Genomic DNA, 24,427 nt, shown 5'->3' with positions numbered 1-24,427 from the left:
ATCTCAAATGTAAAAAAAGAAAGAAAATATGATTACAAAACAGGCTGAAACGGGGGCTAATAGAGGCTTATTATCTCTGGTTGCACAAAGAAGAGAAGCAATAATCTATTCCTGTGCAAGTGGTAGCTTCGTTGTCATAGCAACTGATATCCATTTTTATCCTTCATCTGACAGGTTGAGTGCAGTAGGCGGGACTTCCGAATGTCCAAGCGTTTCCAAAGATAGTAGGCTAGGCTATGTCAAGATAGTCACCCACCTTTGATGCTGATGCGAATGACTCCTCCTATTAACTGAATAAAAAGCCTACTACACTATGTAGACACATGGTGCTGCAATAACTATACATTAGCATTACACATTAGCATTACACATAAAAAAAATCCCCGGAGAGAGAGACGGTGACAGGCAGCAGTGCAGTAAGCTTAGCAAAGAAAATATGTATTCGCTTGCTTTGACAGGCATAAATGTAAACGGAAATTACAGTAGGAACTCATCTTGTTTCTTTTCATCATCTCTGGTTCGAAAAATCAACAACATTTCCCAGAAGCCTTTGCCGGTGAACTGTCACCCAAAATGTCAGCACCCTAAGAACTCATGCACCGGGGTTATTACAGTACTTCACTTTAAAGATAGGTGTGTTTTAATCGTCGTGACAGTCCACTAATGGTCCACCAATGTGGCAACAGTCTACATTTTATTAATGACAATACAGAAGTTTCCCGACAGCCAGCTAGCTAGCTAGCTAACGCAGCTAACAGTTAAGTAGCTTGACGAAAATATGTCGTTTTCGCTAGTGAAACGGTGGTGTGAAACACCCCTAATGAGACGTGTTTTACAGTTCAAAGTGTATAGAAGGAAAATACAAAGCTATAATATGACCTACACACTGTTAAGACACCGCTGGATGAAAAGGCTGCCCACGGCCGTGTTCTCCAGCAGCTTCAGCACACAAACAGACAAGGTAACTAACAAAAACATTCACCACAACACTATATACCGCGTGGGACACATTCACTCTGTGAGTTGCTTGTATCAGTAGTTGCTTGTATCAGTATTAGTTATAGATTAAAAGCAGCGCCGAACTCTTAATTTGGACGGGAGAGACCGAGAGAAATGAATGTAACTAACGTTAAAGTGTAACTACCGTTTTTTTTTTTTTTCAACCTGGACCCTATTTTCCTGTTATTGTGTTTAGTTACTGATGGGAACAACAATCTAATTGGTTCAGTATTAAGCAAGATCGCTGCAGTCGGCAACGGCGATCAGGCTACAATATAAGTTATGGGGCAATTCCAAATCCAGCTTTTATTTACCTTTACAAAAAGTGCTCGTTTTACCACTGACAGGCTCAGATTAATAAGTGTCCGACAACATAATGGAAAGTATTTCTAAGGAGGTCGACCTTTCTGTTAAAGAGTAAGATGCTTTTTTAAAACATAAAACATAAGCAAAATCATTAACTAATCCCACCAGACTCCATGTAAATAAACAGTAATTTTAGCATCATAAAATACACTTCATTCAAAGTCGACAGAAACAAAATAAAACTATGAAGAGCCGTTTTGGGTCGTCTTTCCACTTTTCCAACCAGGGGCTTAGCTCAAAATTCTGGGCCCTGTACAAAGGGCATTTTCTATGGGCCCCTGCCCGCATCCACAGCTATTCATTCTAGCATCTTTTTGGGCCCTCCCCACATGAGGGCCCTGGGTACTCAGTCCCGTTTTTCCCCCCAGTCCGAAGCCCCTGTTTCCAACCATCACAACTCTAGTTTTGGTTGAAATACACACATAGTTTACAGATTTACATGTGAAAATATGTTGGCTCTATACACACTTAAAGTATTGTTTTTTTTAAATGAAATCTGGTGGGTTTAGTGAATAGACTTCAGAGCTGTTTCTGGTTAAACAGAAAGATCTCAAATAGGTTTTAAAGGTGTCCTGCCATACAAAACCATTTTACTTGCATTTTATTTCATCATATGTGTTTGTGTTATGTTGTGAATGTGAAAATGAACTGCTACCTCCTTTGTCAGCTACCTACTGAAAAGAAATAAGTGGAGAAATCCGGCCAGTTACAAAAGCTGGTCAGTCTGACATCATATTGCCTGAGCTCATTACTATTCATTAGCTCGCCCAGTTGGGCGGGGTAAAGGATTCTGACAGCCAGGCTCTCATTGGCTAGCTGTTAGCCAATCAGATTTAAACAGCTTAGCTTGTTGAATATTAATGAGAACTGGCAGAAATCGAGCAATCTTCCTGTAGGCTTTCTATACCATGTTAGAATGGCTTGAAACAAGGTAACCAAGGTTACAGAGTCCATGGTAGAACTTCAGACATTACCACAAAGTAATGAAATACGTGTGGCAGGGCACCTTTAAAGGTCTATCTCTGAAGGGATCCTTTCCATAATCTTGTCAGACACTTAGAATATTAATCTGAGCCTGTCAGTGGCAAAACAGGCACTTTTGTGAAGGTAAATACAACCTGGACAATTGCCCTATTTACTTACATTGTAGCTTGTTTCCCGCTGCCAACTGCAGCGATCTTGCTCAATACTGGACCAATGTCAAAGATTGTTGTTCCCTTCAGTCACTTAGACACAAAGACATAGGAAAATAGGGTCCAGGTTGAAAAACACGGTAGTTACCCTTTAAGTACCGGTTACTGTAGGCCTACTTAGTACAGTTTTATACTACTCCACTACATCTCACAGGCAGATATTGTACATTTGTCTGACAGCTTTAGTTACCTTTCAGATTTTAAATTTTTCTTACCCTTCATGTTCAGTGAAAACTATTTATCTCCAAATTTAGTGATTTTGAATGTGATTTCTTTTTTTGATGAACTGAAGGATTAAGTGTTCCTTTTATATAGGTTGAGAAAAGTATCTAATTCTTAAGATGAATAAACTATTCACCATTTTTATGCAGAATAAGTATTTTTACTTTTCATACTTGCATAATTTTACTTAAGTAAGGTTTTGAATGCACGACATTTACTTGTATGGAGCATTTTCGCAGTGTTGGTATTGCTACTTTTACTTAGTTCACTTGTAGTTCTGCACATGCTCCATTCAGAAATAGACATAATAATCGATGTGTCCAAATATTGCTATTTCTTTAAGATAGGTTAATGCACTCAGCAGGTGTTTAGTGACTGTCATAGTAATTTGCTGGCTTTTCTCCTTTTTGCTTTTAAGGATACTATTGACCTGTCTAAGTTCCCTGTGGACAGAGTCAGGAATTTTTGCATCATTGCTCATATTGACCATGGAAAGAGCACTTTGGCTGACAGGCTGTTGGAGATGACGGGTATGTTTCCTCATCACACTGCATATCCACTTTTTTTCCCCTTAGATTGTATCAAAGCAACACTTTTTTTCTGAAGAATTTTCATAATCTCGAACAGGTTTACACAAGAGAATACCTTTGGGTTTAGGTCTGAACACATACTGATAATAATAATGTGTGCAATGCAATGCCTTAAAAAGGATAAACAGTAGTTGGATTGTATGCTCCTCCCAGCATTAGTAAAAGGGGCATCTCTCTCTCACATGCACGAGCACAATGTTAACGATTGGGTCGGAGGTTCAGACACAACACTTAGTAATCCATATTATATCAGCTCTTAAAGTGATGGTTCGGAGTAATTGCACTCTAGGGTCCTTTGCACCATGACCTCGAGCCAAACACCCCCCCCAGAAGCTTTTTTCACCTGGGTCTAACATTGAGAGAGTTAGCGTAGCGTAGCGTTAGCCGCTGAATAGCTTAGCGCAGAGGCTAATGGATCCGAAGTGTCTCTTAACATTACCCCACTAATAATGCCCGAAATGATACCAAAGGTCTACACTAGTATATATAGGTTATGCACTCATAAACGATGGATTGTAAAGTTTGTAAAGTACACCAGAAGTTTATGTAAATAACACTTGCCTGCTGGCTTCTGCTCTCTGCTGTTGTTGTTGCTGCTGTAAGACGAGTGCTTAGGGACATCTACAAATTACAACACCGAAAGAGATGCAACAAAAATATTTTTAATTTAACTTATTTTTTAAAGTAAGTGCTGTAGTATAACTAGCAGGAGACAAGTAATAATTGAGGTAAGTTTGGAGACATTACCTTATTTAATCATTAAATTAATAAATATTTTTGTTGCATCTCTTTTCGGTGTTGTAATTTGTAGATGTCCCTAAGCACTCTTAGCCCGGTAGTAACAGCAGCAGCAGCAGCGCAGAGCAGAAGCCAGCAGGCAAGTGTTATTTACATAAACTTCTGGTGTACTTCCAAACTTTACAATCCATCGTTTATGATTACATAACCTATTTGTACTACTGTAGACGTTTGGTATCATTTCAGGCATTATTAGTGGGGTAATGTAAAGAGACACCGGATCCATTAGCCTCTGCGCTAAGCTCAATTTGTATAACGCTATCGCTTCACTCTCCAATATTCCGACCCAGGTAAAAAGCTTCAGGTGGGGAAAAGCGGGGTTTGGCTCGAGGTCATGGTGCAAAGGACCCTAGGGTGAAATTACTCCGAACCATCACTTTAATGAAAGGATAACAATTAACACAGTTTGTTACTATATTGGATGTCATTGACAAACAGGTGCCATAGCAACGACAGACAAGAACAAACAGGTGTTGGACAAGCTTCAGGTGGAGCGAGAGAGAGGGATAACAGTGAAGGCCCAGACAGCCTCGTTGATTTACAGCCACCAGGGACAGCAGTACCTCCTGAACCTCATCGACACGCCGGTGAGTGCTCTGCTGGGTATGTGACATCAGGAAGAAGAGCTATTTCCTTTCCTCATCGTTCATGGTTGCTATTACTGCAGTCTATATCCACAACATTTCTTATCCGGGATTGCTCCGTTGCCACCGGAAATTCCGCTGGATGTCCCTAATTTTCGGCCTGATGGCCGTCACCTTCCTCTTTCTTTGTGTTGGCGTTCTAACCTCCGGCTGGATTTATGAGGACTATGGGTAACTGCTCCTCAGATCTCTGCAGGGTAAATCCAGACAGCTAGCTAGACTATCTGTCCAATCTGAGTTTTCTGTTGCACGACTAAAAACAACTTTGAACGAGCACACGTTCCACCAAAACAAATTCCTTCCCGAGGCTATTTTGCAGCGGCACTGTGATTGATTGTGATTGGTTTAAAGAAATGGCAATAAACCAGAGCATGTTTTTTTCTCCCATCCCAGAATGCTGTGTGGACTAGCCTGACCCTCCTCCGCAGCGCTGTGGAGGAAGGTCTGGCAGTGCGAGACTACTATCACTATGACGTCTCCGCACTGTGGCAGATTTTATGTGTTCCATAATTGTACCACCATAACTGAAAACACAATCAAAAACAACTAGATGAATTTTGGCTTTATAGGTCCCATATTGTGATAAAATAGATTTCCATGTTTTTTTTAAAATTGTAAAGCAGGTCATGGTGCTATATAAATACTGTAAAAGTATCAAAATGCTCAATCCATGGAAAAATGAACACAGCCCGTTTTAAGAAACTCTGCCTTTAAACGAGCCATCAGGACTTCCGTATAGTTATGATACTATATATCATAACTTTTTTTCGGGAGGGGGGCTTAAGCGGAGCATTTCAGACAGGGGGTGAACCCAGCTATATTCAGAGGGACATAATAAGGAAAGTAATGTGTTTTTTGAACATTAAAGCATATAAACATGTTCTAGTAGTAACCCAAAATACAAAAATGAACCTAAAGATTAGCATAATATGTCCCCTTTCAAGATAGTCTGCCAATGTGTAATATCCGACTATGTTGCACTGTCATGTCTTACAGTTTTTAGAATCTCCGGGGCTTTCTCTCTCCGTAGGGTCATGTTGACTTCAGTTATGAAGTGTCTCGATCGATTTCTGCGTGCCAGGGCGTCCTGTTGATTGTCGATGCCAATCAGGTATGAAACCAGATTCATAGCTCCCAGTCTTCTCAGTGAAATATTGTGAATTATGCAGTCGTTAATATTTTTGCTGTCATGTGAAGGGCATTCAAGCGCAGACGGTGGCCAACTTCTACCTGGCTTTTGAAGCTCAGCTGGCAATCATCCCTGTCATCAACAAGGTACACTGAGACCTAGGTTTTTTTGTTCTCGGTTTAATCAAATTCTTTTTCTACTTGACTGCTATTCAGCATGCCATTCTAATTGGACATTTCTCTCTAAGATCGATTTAAAAAATGCTGATCCAGAGAGAGTGGAAACACAGATTGAAAAGGTGTTTGATATTCCACGTGAAGAGTGCATTAGGGTGAGTTTGAGCACAATGTCAGCTGCTTTTTTAGTTTTCAGTTCCGCTTTACTGAGAAATGTCTCTTAATTTGTGATTTTATCTTTCACAGATTTCAGCTAAACTTGGGACAAATGTTGATAAAGTTCTCCAAGCGGTCGTGGACAGAATTCCAGCGTAAGAAAGGTTCATTTGGTTTCGTTTCTCACGTGAAACATGTTTGACACGTAAAAGTGAAGCTTTTTTTCCCCCCCTCCTGTTTGTATTCTCAGGCCCGTGGCAAGTACGGATGAGCCATTTAAAGCCCTAGTGTTTGACTCCAATTTCGACCACTACAGAGGAGTGGTAGCCAACATCGCTGTGTTCGGAGGGCGGGTCAAGAAAGGGGACAGGATCGTGTCGGCGTATCTTGGCAAAACCTACGAGGTCAACGAGCTGGGGCTTCTCCGGCCCCATGAGCACCCAACGCAGAAGCTGTATGTGCCATTTCTCCCACTTTTATTATTTCATGCAATACAGCTGGCCTGGCTCCTGGTACTTCCGCTCAATTTTCATTTTACTTCAGTACGCTGTCTGGGTTTGCGGTATATTCTTGGGTTTTCTCCGGTCAAATCTTTACCGGTCCAATCAGCGAACAGAGGGAGTCGCTAAGAATGATGACGTTGAGGCCATGCGCTGGAGTTGTAGTTCCGTAATGGCGGCGGAGAAAGATGCGAGCGAAGCCATTCGGTCGGTTGTGGCAACGCTGCAGAAGTCAAAGCCCAGTAGTTTTAAACTTCAACAGAGTACCCACCTTCAAGGAAGTTAACCCTTGTCAATAGAGAGTGGCCAGACTCTCTGGACAAATGAAATGGACCAGAGTCTGGTAGGACCAGGCTAGATATTATAGTCGATCGACTGCAACTATTTTGATAATTGAGTTTAGTCATTTGGGTAATTCTTCAAGCAAAAATAAACTGATTATCTCATGCTTCAGGAAATTGTGATTGGCATTGTCAACATTTTCTGACATTTTATAGACCATACCATTATTTATTTGTTTTTGTTGGGAGGGTGTGGGGGATGGACTTACTGGGATGGACTTTTCATAGTATTTAATGCACCAATTGATTCAGTGGTCCTCCGATTGGATAATCTTTGAAGCATCTATGTAGACAAAATTAATTGTGATGCTGCTATGTTAATGATTACAAAAAGAGCTTTTGACAGCGTTTGCTGTGATAGATTTACTTTATCTAAATTCTGTCTATTGCAATAGACAGGTAAAATACCCTAACATTAGTGATGTAACCTATCGTTTTAAATTGTATTCTTCACCACCGCATCCGTCTTTAAATAATAAGCCTGCCTACTGCACTGTGTGTCTACAGTTTAGTCAGTAATAAACACTGCTCCACACAGTTAAAAAACACTGTAATTTGTTGAAAATGCATCCAACTGTTCCACTCACTGAGATGCTTGTTTTTATTGCATTAGTGTAACTCTCCTTGACTGTTGTGTAGGTTTGCAGGCCAAGTAGGCTACATAATAGCAGGGATGAAGGATGTGAAGGAGGCCCAGATTGGTGACACACTCTACCTCCAGGAGCAGCCCGTGGAAGCTCTTCCCGGGTTTAAACCCGCCAAAGCCATGGTCTTTGCTGGTAAGACCTTTTCTCATCTGCAGTTGCTTCCTGCAGATAACAATGTCTATTTTAAACACCACATGGATTACTTAAGGGATAATGTAGAGCGAGGCGGTTGTTATAGCGAATACAACCCCAACAGGGTGATCGGGACCTCGACGCGGGTCCTGAAGGGGTTGTATTCGCTATAACAACCGCCTCGCTCTACATTATCCCGCTTATTACATGGCTACTTACCAAATAAATCAATAATTTGACACAAACTATTGATTTTAAAAAGGAGTTTAAGGATTTAAATAAGATTGTATTGCTTCCGCTAAATAAAATATTCCATTCCGTCTCTACTGTTATAATCCTGTAATAAATTAGCATAATTACTCAATGCATAGAGTTAACAGAAGGCTAGCCTTAAATATTCCTGTATCATTGGACATGTAGTCAAACAGGACTACTTGAAAGATGAGATCTTGTGTCTCCAATGGGACTTATCTGGGTAAATAAAGGATAACCAAAAAGATAAATAAAAACATAAAACCCCTTCAGTGCATGTTGTGTCACAATAGCTATCACAGTAAGTGCACTCAGCGATTCCACCATAAATGAAAAGGGTCCTTTTTGCTGAGGATGTGCACTCTGTCTTTTGTTTCCTGTCCCTCAGGCATGTACCCGATGGACCAGTCAGAATACCCGGGCCTTCGCAGCGCCATCGAGAGACTGACCCTGAATGACTCGAGTGTCACAGTGCAGAGAGACAGCAGTATGGCCCTGGGAGCGGGCTGGAGGTGAGGACCACTGTTTGGAATTTGAATTTGAAAAATGGCTTTGAGACCACAACAGAGGCACACTACACATAATGTGACGGCGAATGAAAACAAAAGTGCGGACATTGAGCAATGCAACTTCGGAGGTTTTGACCCACTTCAGGAGTCATAATGTTTGGATGTTTTTCCAAGTCCTTTGCTGTTGCAAAAGAGTTATCCAGTTATTCTTAAGAGGGACCAAATTTAGGGGAAGTAGCACGATTGATTTTCTTTGGACATAATCCGATATGATTTATAGGGGAATAAACAACTTTCTTTGGGACATACTGAATGTTGCCAAAAAAGACAGCCAAGTAAGAGTTTATTTATCGTCACAGGTCATATTAGTCCAGATGATGAATTTGATTCCATTAGTGGAAGTGATTCAGATCATTCGGAAGTATGAAGCAGCACTGGAATAGCAATGAGTGGTACTCACTGTTGGAACTCTTTCCAAACAGGTTCTTTGTAATTAGAAGCATGACTATCAATTATTAAAGTTGAGTGAACCAGTGAACCTATGTACCTGTACCCCTGCAGACTTGGCTTCCTGGGTCTTCTCCATATGGAGGTGTTCAATCAGAGGCTGGAGCAGGAATACAATGCCTCCGTCATAGTAACGGCGCCCACCGTGCCCTACAAGGCTGTCCTCTCTTCACCCAAACTCATCAAGGTAAGAGCTATTTTCTGGCCTTACACTAGAGGGGGCGCTCGTACTGTACTTTTACAGCAATATGAAAGTTTTTACTTGGAGGCTCTCCAGGTATTGCTGGGGCTTTTCTGTAAAAATCACACAGTGGGAGATACTAGGGGTTTCGCAGAATAGTCGACTATTTGAATATTTGACCATCAAAACTACAAATCGATGCAGCGCGTTATTGTCGAATGTTCATTTGTTATTTTAGCATAGTGCAGTTATTAAGTAGTGGCCATGTATTAGATATGCATATAATTACATCAGATATGCAGCAGGGGGTGGTGTGGGTAAACAAGTCATAGTTGTTCTATGTGGCTTAAAGCTCTAGTGCGTAACTTTTTGATATTAATGAACGTCCGTTACATTCAAGCCATTGCCAAATAAGTTGCTACAAAGCTAATATAAGGCTCTGACACACCAACCCGACGGCCGACCTTCGGCAGAAAGAGTTCGTCAAAAAAGTTCCTTGGAACACACTGAAGCGACGCCGACTTGAGTGTACATTCTGCGCGTGCGCGAGACATAATGCGTCTCCATAACAGCAGGCGGCGCTAATCTGTATTTGTCACCCAAAAAATAAAAACCGGCAGCTGATTGGACGAACGTGCAACGTGGGTCTGGCTTCTCCGGAATTTCAAAGCCAGACCATCATGGCGGCTCGTTCGGAATACGATCTCATATTTAACGAAGATAGTTCACCGAAACGTGTTTTTGAAAACATTTTAAGCGAGAAATAGGCCGTGCAGTTGCTGAATTTGTCTTCATTTCAGATCAACAAAGGTCAGTTTGAAAGATTTTCGTCAGATTTTGAGAGCCGTTAGTCAGGCTCATCCCTCTCGTCATTTCCGGGTTAGCACTCCACCAATCAGATTGGTCATTGAGTCCGACTGCCCGCCTTCCGATTCAACAAGTCAAATCGGCCCAAATGAAGGCCGATGGCTCCTCCGACTGACAACGGCACGGAACACACCGAACAGACTCGAGTCACCGACCTCACCAGACTGTCCGGCGGCCGATAATCGGGTTGGTGTGTCAGGGCCTTAAGACTATCAGCGCCACACAACTCTCTCTGTATTTCTCACTATGGCTGTGTTCAGAAGTCGTCCGGCGACTTTCCCGCGCAGAAACGCGAGTGAAGATAATTACCTCTGAAGAGTCCATCATGTTCCTTGGCTACTAGCAACTGCGTGGAGGATGGTTGAAGGGGGGTGCACGATCACGGAAGGCTTGTATCATGTGGAAGCGCCGACAGTTTTGTTGTTGTTACTTAGAATTCCTCATGGGGGAGACAGAAACTACGCACTATAGCTTTAAGACACTGCAGTGGAAGGCGGTAAAGCAGCGGCCATTTTTTTTTTTTACGCTAACCAAGAGTGAAAATTGAGGATGATAAATGAGGGCTGTAGCAACAGTGAGTAACTGCCAGTTTATTAGGGATATTTATTAGGGATATTTTCTTTTTTTTTGTGGTGAGTAGGCAAAGTTTTGAATTTCACTTTGCACTGTTTATAGCCTATTTTCTGTTTACACTTACTATCTGAGGAAAATGTGTAAATAATCGGTGTCCTTATGACAGCTCATTCCACTGAGTGTCAGCCACTATTGATGTTTTTTAATAAACAAATAACATTGTGGACATTTATGTTTATTGGCGAGATTGCTATATCCCACGAACATTCGACTATTTGTCGACTTTTGGGGAGTAGTTGATGACTACTAAACTACACTATTGGTTGTTGCCCTAGGAGATACGTGATGGGAAACGCTTGGGAGGACAATCAAAATGTTCTGTTGCAAAGGCAAAATCACAGCCAATTTGAATGCATGACGTACGCAAGTTAAGAGGGAAACAACATTTTCTCATCCCATTGGCAGCAACTTAGTTTATGGAAAGACTTGAATATTTTACAACAAGTTATTACAATTTACACTATTTCTAATACTTAAAAGACTAATAAGGATACACAAACACATGTACTGTAACAGAGGGTATTGCATGACTGTACCTTTCAAAGCCGTAGTTCCAGCCTGCAGGGGGTGAGATTTTTATTTGGAGGTTCAAATCCCGTTGGTTTCTCCTTGCAGGAACACGGCAGTGAGGAGATCACCATCGTGAACCCGGCCCAGTTCCCAGACAGATCCGTTGTGTCCGAGTATTTGGAGCCCATGGTACTGGGGACCATTCTCTCTCCAGACACTTACACCGGCAAGATTATGACTCTCTGCTTGGTAAGAGGAAATGGGGAAACGCAAATGTAATGAAATATATTGTCTATAATATTTAACCTGAATGTGGTCTTTCTGCACCATATGGGGTTTGTTTTTATTTTCCTCTTACGATGCATCTGCCTTGTAAGCATCTTATTTAAAGATCAGACCCTTTTTCCTTTAAGCCAGAGAGGGATGACTCTTAATACTCACACGGGAGTCGGCCTTTTGGAAAATTCTGAAAAGATATTCAGATCTTTTACTTAAAGTGCTCATATTATGCTCATTTTCAGGTTCATAATTGTATTTAGAATAGGTTTACATGGTTTAATTTTCAAAAAACACCATATTTTTGTTGTACTGCACATTGCTGCAGCTCCTCTTTTCACCCTGTGTGTTGAGCTCTGTTTTAGCTACAGAGTGAGACATCACACTTCTGTTCCATCTTTGTTGGGAGTCGCACATGCTCAGTACCTAGGTAAGGACTACTAGCCAGTCAGAAGCAGAGTATGAGGGCGTGCCCTGACAGTAGCTAGGTAAGGACTACTAGCCAGTCAGAAGCAGAGTATGAGGGCGTGTCATGCTAGCAGCTAGGCGAGCATTATAACGTGTGTTACAAAGTGACCCACGTTTGTCTCTGAAGTAAAGGCTGGACTACAATAGAGCTGTTTGGAGCAGTTGGTGAACAGTGTTTTCTGTTGGAGATGGTAAGTCCCTTTGGGGAGGACTTTGGGCTTTTTCACTTTGTAAACCTATAACGTGCACAAAAAAGATATATAACACAATAAAGGAAAGAGGAAAGCCAAAAAGCATAATATGAGCACTTTAAGTAAAAGTACTCTGTTACAAGTAAAAGTCCTGCATTGAAAATGTTACTTAAGTTAAAGTATGTAAGTATCATCAGGGAAATAAGATAAGATAAGATAAGATAATACTTTATTGTCTGTTACACAGGGTTCCAGAAAATTGTCTTTGACAAGGCTCCAGTTACAAAGAGACATTCATACATACATATAAAAACAAGACATGGGGTGAATTGAAGTATCAGCTGACTGTAGTGTTCATTTTGTGCTATTCAATATGGCTATTGCAGATGGGATGAAGGATTTCTTGTAGATGTTTTTCCGGGCCAATGGTACCCTAAAACGCCTGCCTGATGGTAATAGCTGGAAGGAGTGATGGAGGGGGTGAGACAGGTCCTCTGTGATCAGGTTGGCTTTCCTGATCACTGAGCGATTGTAAAGCTCAGATAGGGGAGCCAGTTATTTTGGCAGCGTGATTCACTATGCGTGAAAGTCTTGTTTTGTGTTTGATGGTGAGTTGGTTGTACCAGGAAGAGATATTGAAAGTAAGAACAGATTCGATAAATGTACTTAAAGTATTAAAAGTAAAAGTATACTCAATGCAGAAAAACCCTCAAAACGATCAAAACAGTTGTGTGTTTAATGGTCTAATACTCTCACCTGGACTTGTAGGCCTTTATATTGTTGGTTGGTTTAATTTATAAAAAAAAAAACATTGTATTTTATAAACTACATGTGTTTTGTGTGCAAAAATCTTAATGTGTAAAGTAACTAGTAACTAAAGCTGTCAGATGAATGTAGTGGAGTAAAAAGTGGCATGAAATGAAAAGACTCAAGTAAAATACAAGTACCTCAAATTTGTACTTAAGTACAGTACTTGAGCTAATTTACTTAGTTACATTTCACCACTGGACAGGAGATAGTGGCGTCCATTAAGGCATGGATACCCGACCCGAGGCAGACGGGTCCCGACGGTACCCGACGAGCCGGGCCGGGTTCAGACAGATATTTAGAAATTATGGTCGGGGTCGGGTCGGGCTCGGTCACATCAGCGCGATAAGGCATTTGTTGTAAAATGGTGCGTGCGTGCGTGCGTGCGTGCGTGGCGGCGTGCGTGCGTGTGTGTGTGTGTGTGAGTGTGTGTAAGTGTGTGAGGTAAGTGGGCAGAAGAGAGAGAGAGCCTAGAGAAAGAGGAAGCATGCGTGTTGTAGATCATGCAACTGGATCAGAGTTAGTGGTTATTCATGTTATAATGTCGGCCCTGGAGGTAACCAGTCTCTCCTGATTTTCTGATCACGGTCGGAAATGAAGCGATCAGGAAAGGTTAACCCATTGAACATGTTAACAGCTGATTAACGTGCGCTTGTTGCCCCGTGTGAGCTGATGCGCTCATCTGTTGACATTTCGGAATGCCTTCCTACATTTGCTTAATAAAAGCTTTCCACAAACGTAGCCTACATGTGTCATTAGTATGAGGAAAAACAAATGAGATTTTAACTGTGTCGGGCTCGGACACAAATTTCTTAATGCATGTCGGGCTTGGGCCGGGTTCGGACATGGCTCTGTCGGACACGGGCCGGCCTCGGACAGAAAAATTTGGCCCGATCCGGACTCTAGCGTCCATCCTCGCTTATTTCTCTTTCCAAATTGGTCTGGAGCCAAAGAGAAAACAATAATTGGGGAAAATGTGAAGTGTTAGAAAATAGGTTTATATTTCTTTACACATTCAGGGCTTTTTTTTGTGTCTTACAGTGTCTGTAAACAAATCCAAGAAGACACGATTGTTGACATTGTAAATTCTTGCAAATAATAATGTCATTTTGTTGTGGTGTTAAAGAATCGCAGAGGGATCCAGAAGAACATGGTGTACATAGACGACCAGCGTGTCATGATGAAGTACCTCTTCCCTTTAAATGAAATTGTTGTGGATTTCTATGACCTCCTCAAATCTCTGTCCTCTGGATATGCCAGGTAAAACTAAGCAAGCATATAAATAAACATAGTCCAAAGTCAGTCATAAACACAGAACATGCATTTTGGGGCTTGTGTTTCCTGTGCAATCTGTTACTGTAAGTTATTTATTTGCAGTCTTGAAATACCAACATATTGAATGAAGTTACGTTCTAACTTCGTAGCTGTAAAGTCAATTCAAAACTTGTATTTAGTTGCTAGTTGTCAAAGGCAGGGGGTCTTAAAAAGTCTAAAATCTCAACATTTTAGGCCTTAAAGGAACACGCCGACTTATTGGGACTTTATCTAATTCACCATATCCCCCAGAGTTAGATAAGTCCATACATACCCTTCTCATCTCCAGGCGTGTCCTAACTCTGTCTGACGCACCCAACTTACCCAGCTAAGCACAGATCCTGGAGGTAACCGGCTCCATCTAGCCTACTGCTCCCAATAAGTGACAAAATAATGCCAACATTTTCCTATTTACATGTTGTGATTTGTATAGTCACTGCGTGTACAAATAACAAGGTCACATGAGACCCAGCCATCTTCTAACCGTATACATACTGGGGACTATATTCTCAGAAAGCGAAGCACTGCTACTTGGGTGGAGTGATTTGCTCGCAGCACTTGAGAAGCCCCGTGGTGAGGAGCAGAGAGTAACAACGGTGCTTTTCAGGTGTTCACTCCACCCAAGTAATTTTTACGTGCAAAAATATTCATGTAAGACAGTGGTTCATGTTTACGTTGTGTTTAAACCCCCTACCGCTAGATGGCTATGCTGAGACGCACCACTAGTGTCCTTTCCTAACAGGGCCTATCAGGGCCTGACTTTTTGCTAGAAGCTAACAATGTAGCTAAGGCTGAACTTTGGCCTACTGTAGCATATAAACATCAGTTCACTAAGAACCTGTGAACCACAATCCCAAACTGGCAGTTTGATTTTCTGTGTACTGAATTGGTTACCTAAAGTAAACTTTTTGACTTTTATGAACAGCATTTCTTTTTTTAAATATTAGTTTTTCTAAAATTATACTTAAAAAAATCCCAATATATCGCCTTACGCACAGTATCGAAATATATTGCAATATATTGAATTGTGACCCATGTATGGTGATACGTATCATATCGCCAGATTCTTGCCAATACACAGCCCTACTACCAAGCCGCGGCCAAGCGACGCGCAGTTACATTTTCCGAGAGGTGCACGTCAGGCTACGGCGTAGGGTCCGGCGTAGACGCAGAGGGGTCTGCGGGGGTACGCCGTCAATTCGACGCAGAACCATAAAACGGCCTTTACATTAAACAAAAAAATCCTTTATTAATCCCACAATGGATGAATTCACACTGTTGCAGCAGCAAGGGATAAGAGGAAAAGTAGAAGACACAGATTAACACTCAATAATAAACATAATTAGAAAGAGACTAAATATTAAAATAGTAAAATGTGAATAATGAAATACTGACTCTGAAAGCATCCCATGATTGTATCTCCCACAGCTTTGACTATGAGAACGCGGGCTACCAGGCTGCTGATTTGATAAAGATGAATATCCTGCTGAATGGCCAACCTGTGGAAGAACTCATCACAATTGTGCACAGGTACAGTATTTTTGAAAACATTGCTGAATTCACATGCTGAGTGTCTGAACTTTCAGTGGTGTAACTCTGACGCTGCTTGAAAGGATCATCTTGCTTTCCTTGTCACAGCAGCCTCCCATAGCTTAATTATTATCATTTTTTATTTTTTTTTACGCGTTTACATAAACCCAAGGTTATATGGTCCTTCATTACTATAGTAATTCTTCTGAGCCTGTCGAGCATGAAATGTATTCAACGGCCAGGATAATATAAAAAAAAAAGACCTCTTTCCAGCGAGTGTTGACATTATCTGTTACAGTGACTTTACACACCGGACAAGGACTTCATTCCATTTGTGACATGGACAATAGAGGAACTTGACAGGCGAAAAGTGATGACGCTGGTAATTGAAGGGCGCTACGCTTCACCAACGATGGCTGCTCTCTGACCATTTATACTGTACCTTGGAGCCAGGCCCAGCGGTATTCTTTAAGGCTAACGCACCAATCACAGAGCAGAACATCTTTTACAAGGAGTCACGTTACAGAGCGACTGAATCATATGGAACGTGACTGTACCAGAGTGAGGCTAGGATGTCCCGTCAAGCAGAGAAGCCATTTACATCAGTTTGATATGAAAGCTTTTATCCAAAGTACCTGTTAGTATGACACGGGCACACAGTTGTTTAGTGATCCTCAAATACTGGTAGTCAGGGCTTTGCTTTTGCTTTTTAGCAATATTTTTTTGACATTTTGGGAAACATGCCTATTAGAGCCCGGCCGATATATTGACGGGCCGATATTATCGGCCGATATTAGGCATTTTCCAAATTATCTGTATCAGCATTTATAATGGTCGATAAATGAATATTTAAAAAATTAAATAAAAACGGGCGAAACACCCTTCAGCCATGTTATGAGTGTTGGGAGGACTCATAAATAACTACAAATAACTAATGTTAGGGAAATCTGTTTATGTTTTGTTACTTTTTTCTGGATTTAAAAAAATATATATATATCGGCCGATACATTGGAATATCGGATTTTTAAATCACCAAATATTTGTATCAATATCGGCCCTAAAAATCCTTTATCGGTCGGGCTCTAATGCCTATCCATTTTCTTTTCGGGAGTTAGATGAGAAGATGAATACAACTAGGGCTGCACAATGTATCATTTTTTTTGTCGTCACCGTGATATCATCTGGCACAATAAACTTACACATTGCGAAAGGCTGCAACATATCGTGATAGACACTCACATTTTATCGTGTTAGTTGAAAGAAAATATCAGTAAAGCACTTTAAAATGTAACTGTCATTCTTTTTTTAGTGCTGCCTTTATTTTCAATTCAATGTTCAATCTGTTCAATAAAAGAAAGTTGGATTTCCTTTCTTTCGTTTTAAATTCAACAAGCAATAAGTTGTATTTTAGCAGAATACTGAAAGCAGCCGAACTAAGTACACTTTAATACCTGTTTATTCATCGCAAGTAATATCACTATCGCAATATTCCACAACGTTATCGCATATTTTTCTCATGTTGTGCAGCCCTAAATACCACTTTCATGTCTGTGCATTGAGTTTGGAGCTAGAGCTAACAGGTGATCAGCTTAGCTTAACATAAAGACTGGAAGAACAGGGTAACCACTATCCTGGCTCTGTCTAAAGTTAAAAAAATATCCTCCAAAGCTCACTCATTTCCACATCACATCTTGTTTGTTTAATCAGAACACAAACAGAAACTTAACAAAGGAAAAGTTGGGGGAGTTATGTCTTTGGACCGAGCCAGGCTAGCTGTTTCCAGTCTTTATGCTAAGCTAGGGTCACCACCTCCTGGCTGTGGCTTCATGTTGAACGGGCTACCTGTAATTATTGGTGATGACGCACGTATACTGTATGTCATTATCAGCGACTGTATCTTGAGGCGATTTGGTGAGTACAGTAGGTTTTACGGATTGCACTCCTCAGAGCAGAGCAGTAGCGTTTCACAGTCGTTTGGTTCTGATTGGAGTATTTTCATTCCAGAGGCCGTGCGTACAGCGCGGGGAAAGCCATGTGTGAGCGACTCAAAGACTCCATACCGAGGCAGATGTTTGAGGTGGCTGTACAGGCATCTATTGGAAGCAAGGTCATTGCAAGGGAAACGTAAGTACAATACCATGCAGTGCAGAGCTTGAGCCTTTGTTGGAATTGTATGAGCTGCAAAACAATGTGTATACACAGCATGAAGCACTATGAATTAACTTGTTTATGGAAATGTGACATGACAATATTTGCCTCTTTCAGAATTAAGGCGTACAGAAAAAATGTTCTCGCTAAATGTGTAAGTAAATGTTTTTCTTATCTCTCAAAAGTTGTTGAATCTTCAAATGTACCACAAACACTCTCTCGCTCTCTATATCTATATGTATGTATGTATGTATGTATGTATGTATGTATGTGTAATTCTATATATGTTTTGTCTTGGTAGTACGGAGGTGACATAACACGGAAGATGAAGCTACTGAAGAAACAGGCAGAGGGTAAAAAGAAGATGCGGCGTATTGGCAATGTGGAAGTTCCCAAAGACGCCTTCATTAATGTCCTGAAGAGGAAAGACAAATAGACTGCAGTGCTACTAGTGTATTATCACAGTAATGTCAATATCATACGCAACAGGTCTTTGTTAGTGAAAGGCCCCGCTAGATTCTCTCTAAATAAACTGGTCATTGATGCTGCAAACGGCCGTTAGAGTGCTGATTTCCACGCTATGCGTCAACGCTTCTCTCTCCGACATTAAACGGAACATTTGTCGGCAGAGGAATTTAAAGACCGTGTTGTTCAAAATCTTGCTCTAACTCGTCCCCAATCATTCTGATTGCGATAGTGATTTCCATCTATCATGTGACACAATCGGCTTTTAGAGAAGGATGCCGTTCTAAAGTTCTTAAACGGAAGAAAGTTGAGACTCATTTTTTGTTTAGGAAATTACAATATGTCATTCATTATCGAATGTGTTGTTATTTTATCAGTACACATGTTACTGCATACAGTGAAAGCGTGGATGCTGATTTGATTGCATTCCAAGAGGTTAATCGGTCAATAAATTGATAAATGTGATCGTTAGTTAATCATTTAGGTCATTTCTTCTCTGACTGTTGATCAGACAACAAACCCAGAAAGTTTGGACATTTTATAGATGGACTGATTAAGCAGCTAAATCTAATTGATGGATTAACAGAACATTTAAAGAGTCCACACTAAATATGTTGGTGTAGAGTAACATGGCCAAAGATATGAGGCTGGAGTTGCTGAGTCTGAGTCTTAACATCGTTCTTTCAAAAATATCTTTCATAGTCTTCAGTTTGTGTCAGAGTAAAAAAAATATAACTACTAAACTGATGTGTTGAGAACATTGCTCTCTTGCTGCAGGGGTACAGGTAACCAGCTTTCTTAACCCTTGTGTTGTCTTTGGGTCAAATTTGACCCGTTTTCTAAATGTCTATATCAGAAATATGTTTTTCTTTTTAACTACCTAGTTTTGATCAAAAATAACATGGATGATTCCATACAATGCGCTTTGCAAGTACAACAAAAGATCGAATCTCTACTTTCATGCACAATTTTGGGTGTTCAATTTTCTAACATAAAAAAAAAAATGTCGAAAGTGAACTTGACTGAACGGCAAAAGGAAGGATAATCAAAGAAGGGTGTATGGCAAAGTTGACATATACCCTTCTTTGATTATCCTTCCTTTAATATTAGTCTAAATAATTCATAATTCCTGCTTTTTTAACTAAAGAATTAGGTAAATTTTCCTAAAAAGGTTTATTGACCATGCATTCCTAAAATAAGTGTAAAACTATATAAGTTGGTGATGCTGTTCATACATGGTAGCGAAAATAAGCGTTATATGTAAAGAAAATAATTTTTAAACGCCAAAAACGTTGAAAATAATTTTGAAAAAAGAGACAAAGACGGAGGATGATGCATGGTCGAATGGAAGACAACACAAACAAAACACCTGATCCCTCCCAGCTCTATGATATCTGACCTCCAAAGGGAGTGATAGAAAATAAAATTTGCTGCGTTTGTGGGAGAGAAACAAAAAGCAGTGCAGTGTTCCCAGTAGATGGCAGCATCACCTCAAACCCCAAAAAGAGCTGAAAGGAAGTAAAGTCTACCCTGAGCTAATTTCCAATCATTCCTCATCACCCAGCAGTTAGTGGCTCGATGAAAATCTCTCAATGTCCCTGAGAGCTGCCCTTTGCACTTGGTGAAATAAAGTAAATCTGATGGGTAATTAGAGCTACAGTACAGTGAAGGGGATACGAGTAGGGCAAATATGGACAAGTTGTACTCCCGCAGTGTGCAGTGAATTCAAATATTCAAGAACAAACGCTTAAAATGTGTAGACTGTCAGTTTAAGAAAGTTTAGAATGAGATACTTTTCATTGCACACATTTTGACATGTTCTGTCATTTTTGGCATTTCTCAATACCCTGAAATGCAGTCAGGCATAATGAATGTAAAATGTAACCTGCTATGACAAGTCAAATTGACGTTATGAAGCGTGAATCATGGTTCGATTTCACAGCCATTTGTGCTGTTAAACTTAGATTGCATTGACGAAACCAGCTAATTTTATAGTCAAACACTTTTTGCAATGACTAATAATAAATGTCCCCCAAACAGTAAAAAAAACCTTGATATTTTATTCCCAGCTATTTTGGATGCTTTGACTTTTCAGTCAGTGCATTCGTGAACATTCAGATGTGACTCAACTTGATGTAGTCTTGAGTAAGTATCATAACTTTAGCTACACTTTTTCAAATATTACAGTTAATCCTACTGTTAATCCTACTCGCCTCCATTACAATTTGTGTTAATGGCAATTAGGTTTTGCATGTTTCCACACGAAACCTAAAGGGATCTGTTTTAGGAATGCTTTTATTCTCCCAATGTAGTAATAATATATGGAATACTAATATGTATTCATCTGTAAAGCTTCTTGTAGCTTCCTCTCAGCCTTCGGCAGTTTTCCATCTACAAGCAGATTGTCAGTCTGTAGATACTGTAACTGGCTCTTATTGATCATAATGGTATCAAATGCAAAATGAAAGAACAATAGATTGTGCTTCTGAAGGTATATATAAATATATATATACTCAGCAAAAAATATTTTCTTTTTTTCAGGACACTATATTTTAAAGATACTTTTGTAAAAATCTAAATAATTTTAGAGATCTTCAGTGTAAAGGGTTTAAACAATGTTTTCCATGCTTGTTCAATGAACCATAAACAATTAATGAACATGCACCTGCTGAACGGTCGAAAAGACAATAACAGCTTGCAGGCGGTAGGCAATTAAGGTCACAGTTAAAAGAAAATTAGGAAAGTAAACGGACATTTCTACTGACTCTGAAGAACACCAAAAGAAAGAGGCCCAGGGTCCCTGCTAATCTGCGTGAACATGCCTTAGGCATGGTGCGAGGAGGCATGCGGACAGCAGATGTGGCCAGGGCAACACATCGCAATGTCTCTCCTGTGAGACGCCTAAAGGCTGATTTATGCTTCTGCGTCAAATCGACGGTGTAAACCCCGCAGACCCTTCTGCGTTGCCGCGAACCCTCCTCCGAGCTCTCCGCCGTAGCTCGACGTGCACCTCCAAAAAAAATTTGATGTCGAGGCGACACAGACCGCAAGGACTGTGATTGGTCAACTGGTCCTGTGTGTTGATGGTCAGCGTTTTAAGCAGCCTACTGTGGGGAGTAGCAACATGCTAGTTCACTGACATCAGCTTTGCAAATGAATTCAGACATATTTTGGTTACAATGATGGGGTTATCCGTTTGTAAAGTGTCTATATGTCCATAACGTTTTGAAATTAGCACTTCGCCGGCAAGCAGTACTTTGTGGGCAGTTGTGCTAAAGTTTGACATAAACTGTCTGGCAGACACCTCGCAAATAACCTCAGACTTATCACCCCCTAGCGTTATGGCGGTGAAATGCACCGCGATGCAAAGCAACCCTGACGCAGAACTCCGAAAGGGTCGCAGCGGCGTAGCTACGGCGTGGAGGTGACGCAGAAGCATAAAACAGCCTTAAGACGGCGCTACAGGGAGACAGGAACTGCAGCTGATCGTCCTCTCAGTGGCAGACCACGTGTAACAACACCTGCATAGGATCGGTACATCCGAATATATCACACCTGCGGGACAGGTACAGGATGGAAACAACAACCGCAAGAACCGGCCAGTCTGGTGCAGTCCATGAGGAGGAGATGTACTGCAGTACTTAATGCAGCTGGTGGCCACGCCAGATACTGAGGGCTACTTTTGATTCTGACCTTTGCTCAGGGACACATTATTCCATTTCTGTTAGTCACGTCTGTGAAAATTGTTCAGTTTATGTCTTAGTTGTTAAATCTTTTAATGTTCATGCAAATATTTGCATATGTTAAGTTTGCTTAAAATATAAAAGCAGTTGAAAGTGACAGGATGTTGCTTTTTTTGTGGATTATATATATATATATATATATATATATATATAGTGGCTCACATATTATACAAGTGTCATTTTTGGACCTTGGATCGATGATAAATAGTCTTTCATATACGGAGGTTTTTACTCAAATAAATAAGCATTTTTATCCCTTTTCATGTTGTCATTTTTTAAATGGTTGATATATTCAATTCCTTATATGCACAAAAAAAATATCTTTATATTGTTCTGTGTAAACATGGCACCAATACAAAATCACTCATTGGACTACCTGCTAGAGGTAAACATGTTTAAACTACTGCTTTTAATTAAAAGCAACATTATTCTTGTGTTATTTTATGGTTCGTTGGTTGAAGTTATTAACTTAACTAGACATATCATTTGTAAATATCTGATCTAACCATTTGTGAGGCAGCTGAGCCAACCGTACTATTGTGGGGGGGGAAAGCGTATAGGTTTTGTTTGGTTCCACGTAATACCCGTAGTTACATGCTATCAATGCGGAAGCCGATATGAACGGCTACAGCGCTAACTCGTATTAGTGTTTTTATTGTTAATTAAAGCCACAAATATAACATATAGACGCGGTTTATTAAATACTGACACACGTGACTTTGTAATTTGTTGTTTGACAGTGCGTCCATCTGAAATGGGGTGTTATGGCGTTCTATGTTCTGCTATATTTGGGTAAACTGTGTAGGAAGCGTCATGTCGGTTGCTAGCTAGCAAGTTATCTTACAAACATACTTCGTCCTTTTGAAAGTGTGTCCGTTAGCCAGCAAAAATGAAAGTACGCGCGTCTGTTTTTGCCTCGTTCATTTTAATATTTGAAGGGATTGGCATTGCCCTCTTCCTGCGGGGATTTTTCCCTGTACCTCTGAAGTCTTCCTTCTCATCCAAGAACAAGCTGTCGGATCTGCCAGCGGAGCCGCTGACAGGTGAGCTCTCCCACTCAGCCTATACCACATAGGGATGGAGGAGTGTGCGTGATGTATACGCAGCTACACGCAGCATACCCACTAAGAAATCTCTCAAGGTTTCCATATACCAACTTAAAAATGTGCAGTGATACGCAACAACATAGTTTTGTGACAGAACTTTCACCTCAGATACACTTGTATTCACAAATACCGGGGTCGAGTAATACTACAGCGAGCTAAACTAACACTGCAGAACATGCAGAGAGACTTTTTTATTTTTATTTTTTATTCCATTATATTTTTGATATATTTTGAATGTCATCTGTGTTTTCCTTCTCATATGATAAAAAAGAAATGGTATTCCAGCCATAAATTGGTGCATGAAAGTATATCAGAATGCAGGAAATGAAGAATTTGATGTTCCAAATAACCCTGGGGGAGGACACCCAGAAAGTGTGGGGTCTGGGTGTCCTGGGTGAGATATATATATATATATATATATATATATACATACATACATACATACATACATACATACATATATATATATATATATATACATACATACATACATACATATATACACACACACACACACACACACACACACACACACACACACACACACACACACACAATACATTAGACCAGTGGTTTTCAAACTTATTTCAATAATATACCCCCATCAAAGTATCTTTTTATTCAAGTACCCCCTGACCAGCACAAAACATTTTCGGTAGCAACAAAATGCCTAGCTATATAAAGAGGCACAATACAGCGCTCCTCCATCAGTGTCTGATTTAGAATGATATTGTAACCTAAAAAACACTTAAATACTTTAAATTTATTTCAAATATTTAGAATGTATCACTAAATGCATTCAGTATCATAGTGTATCATATACCGCTAGGAGTACACGTACCCCCATTTGAGAAACATTGCATTAGACTATACCACTGGTTACCTGTGTGCTTCTATGCGGGGAGTAACGTTATCTGCCTGCACGGTTGACGGTAATCTGTTCATACTCTGATTACAGGAAGCTCTCCCAACTCCTCTCGTCTTCCCCAACCCCTTTTCAAAAGGGTGGTTATAATGTTAGTGGATG

General features: G+C 40.4%; 2 protein-coding genes across 2 annotated transcripts in view; both read left to right on the top strand.

Moving 5' to 3' along the window:
* The first annotated feature begins 540 nt into the window (after nucleotides 1-540).
* On the top strand, nucleotides 541-19,022 carry guf1 (GTP binding elongation factor GUF1). Its single transcript, XM_039813420.1, has 17 exons — nucleotides 541-961; nucleotides 3,199-3,310; nucleotides 4,607-4,755; nucleotides 5,843-5,923; nucleotides 6,010-6,087; nucleotides 6,189-6,272; nucleotides 6,364-6,428; nucleotides 6,524-6,727; nucleotides 7,754-7,893; nucleotides 8,534-8,657; nucleotides 9,216-9,348; nucleotides 11,458-11,601; nucleotides 14,221-14,354; nucleotides 15,837-15,938; nucleotides 17,943-18,062; nucleotides 18,204-18,240; nucleotides 18,388-19,022. The coding sequence occupies exons 1-17, from the start codon at nucleotides 779-781 to the stop codon at nucleotides 18,520-18,522; spliced, it is 2,025 nt and encodes a 674-aa protein (XP_039669354.1). The 5' UTR covers nucleotides 541-778; the 3' UTR covers nucleotides 18,523-19,022.
* A 4,161-nt stretch (nucleotides 19,023-23,183) lies between these two features.
* The window catches only part of pigg (phosphatidylinositol glycan anchor biosynthesis class G), a 103,856-nt gene continuing 102,612 nt past the window's right edge, over nucleotides 23,184-24,427 (top strand). Inside the window, exons 1-2 of the mRNA XM_039813419.1 lie at nucleotides 23,184-23,337; nucleotides 24,359-24,427. The exon at nucleotides 24,359-24,427 is cut by the window's right edge and continues 137 nt beyond it. Of these exons, the coding sequence (XP_039669353.1) occupies nucleotides 23,184-23,337; nucleotides 24,359-24,427 (223 nt within the window). The remainder of the gene's footprint in view (nucleotides 23,338-24,358) is intronic.

Source organism: Perca fluviatilis, chromosome 10 (assembly GCF_010015445.1).
Source record: "Perca fluviatilis chromosome 10, GENO_Pfluv_1.0, whole genome shotgun sequence".
Classification (NCBI taxonomy): domain Eukaryota; kingdom Metazoa; phylum Chordata; class Actinopteri; order Perciformes; family Percidae; genus Perca; species Perca fluviatilis.
Note: the sequence above shows the minus strand (reverse complement) of the source record. Positions and strands in the feature narration are given on the sequence as shown.

Bases quoted from the DNA above. Each gene is read 5' to 3' on its own strand.
- guf1 (XM_039813420.1), top strand. From the start codon at position 779: ATGTCGTTTTCGCTAGTGAAACGGTGGTGTGAAACACCCCTAATGAGA. The intron at 6,728-7,753 runs GTATGTGCCATT...ACTGTTGTGTAG, and splicing joins GAGCACCCAACGCAGAAGCT to GTTTGCAGGCCAAGTAGGCT. The intron at 14,355-15,836 runs GTAAAACTAAGC...TATCTCCCACAG, and splicing joins CTGTCCTCTGGATATGCCAG to CTTTGACTATGAGAACGCGG.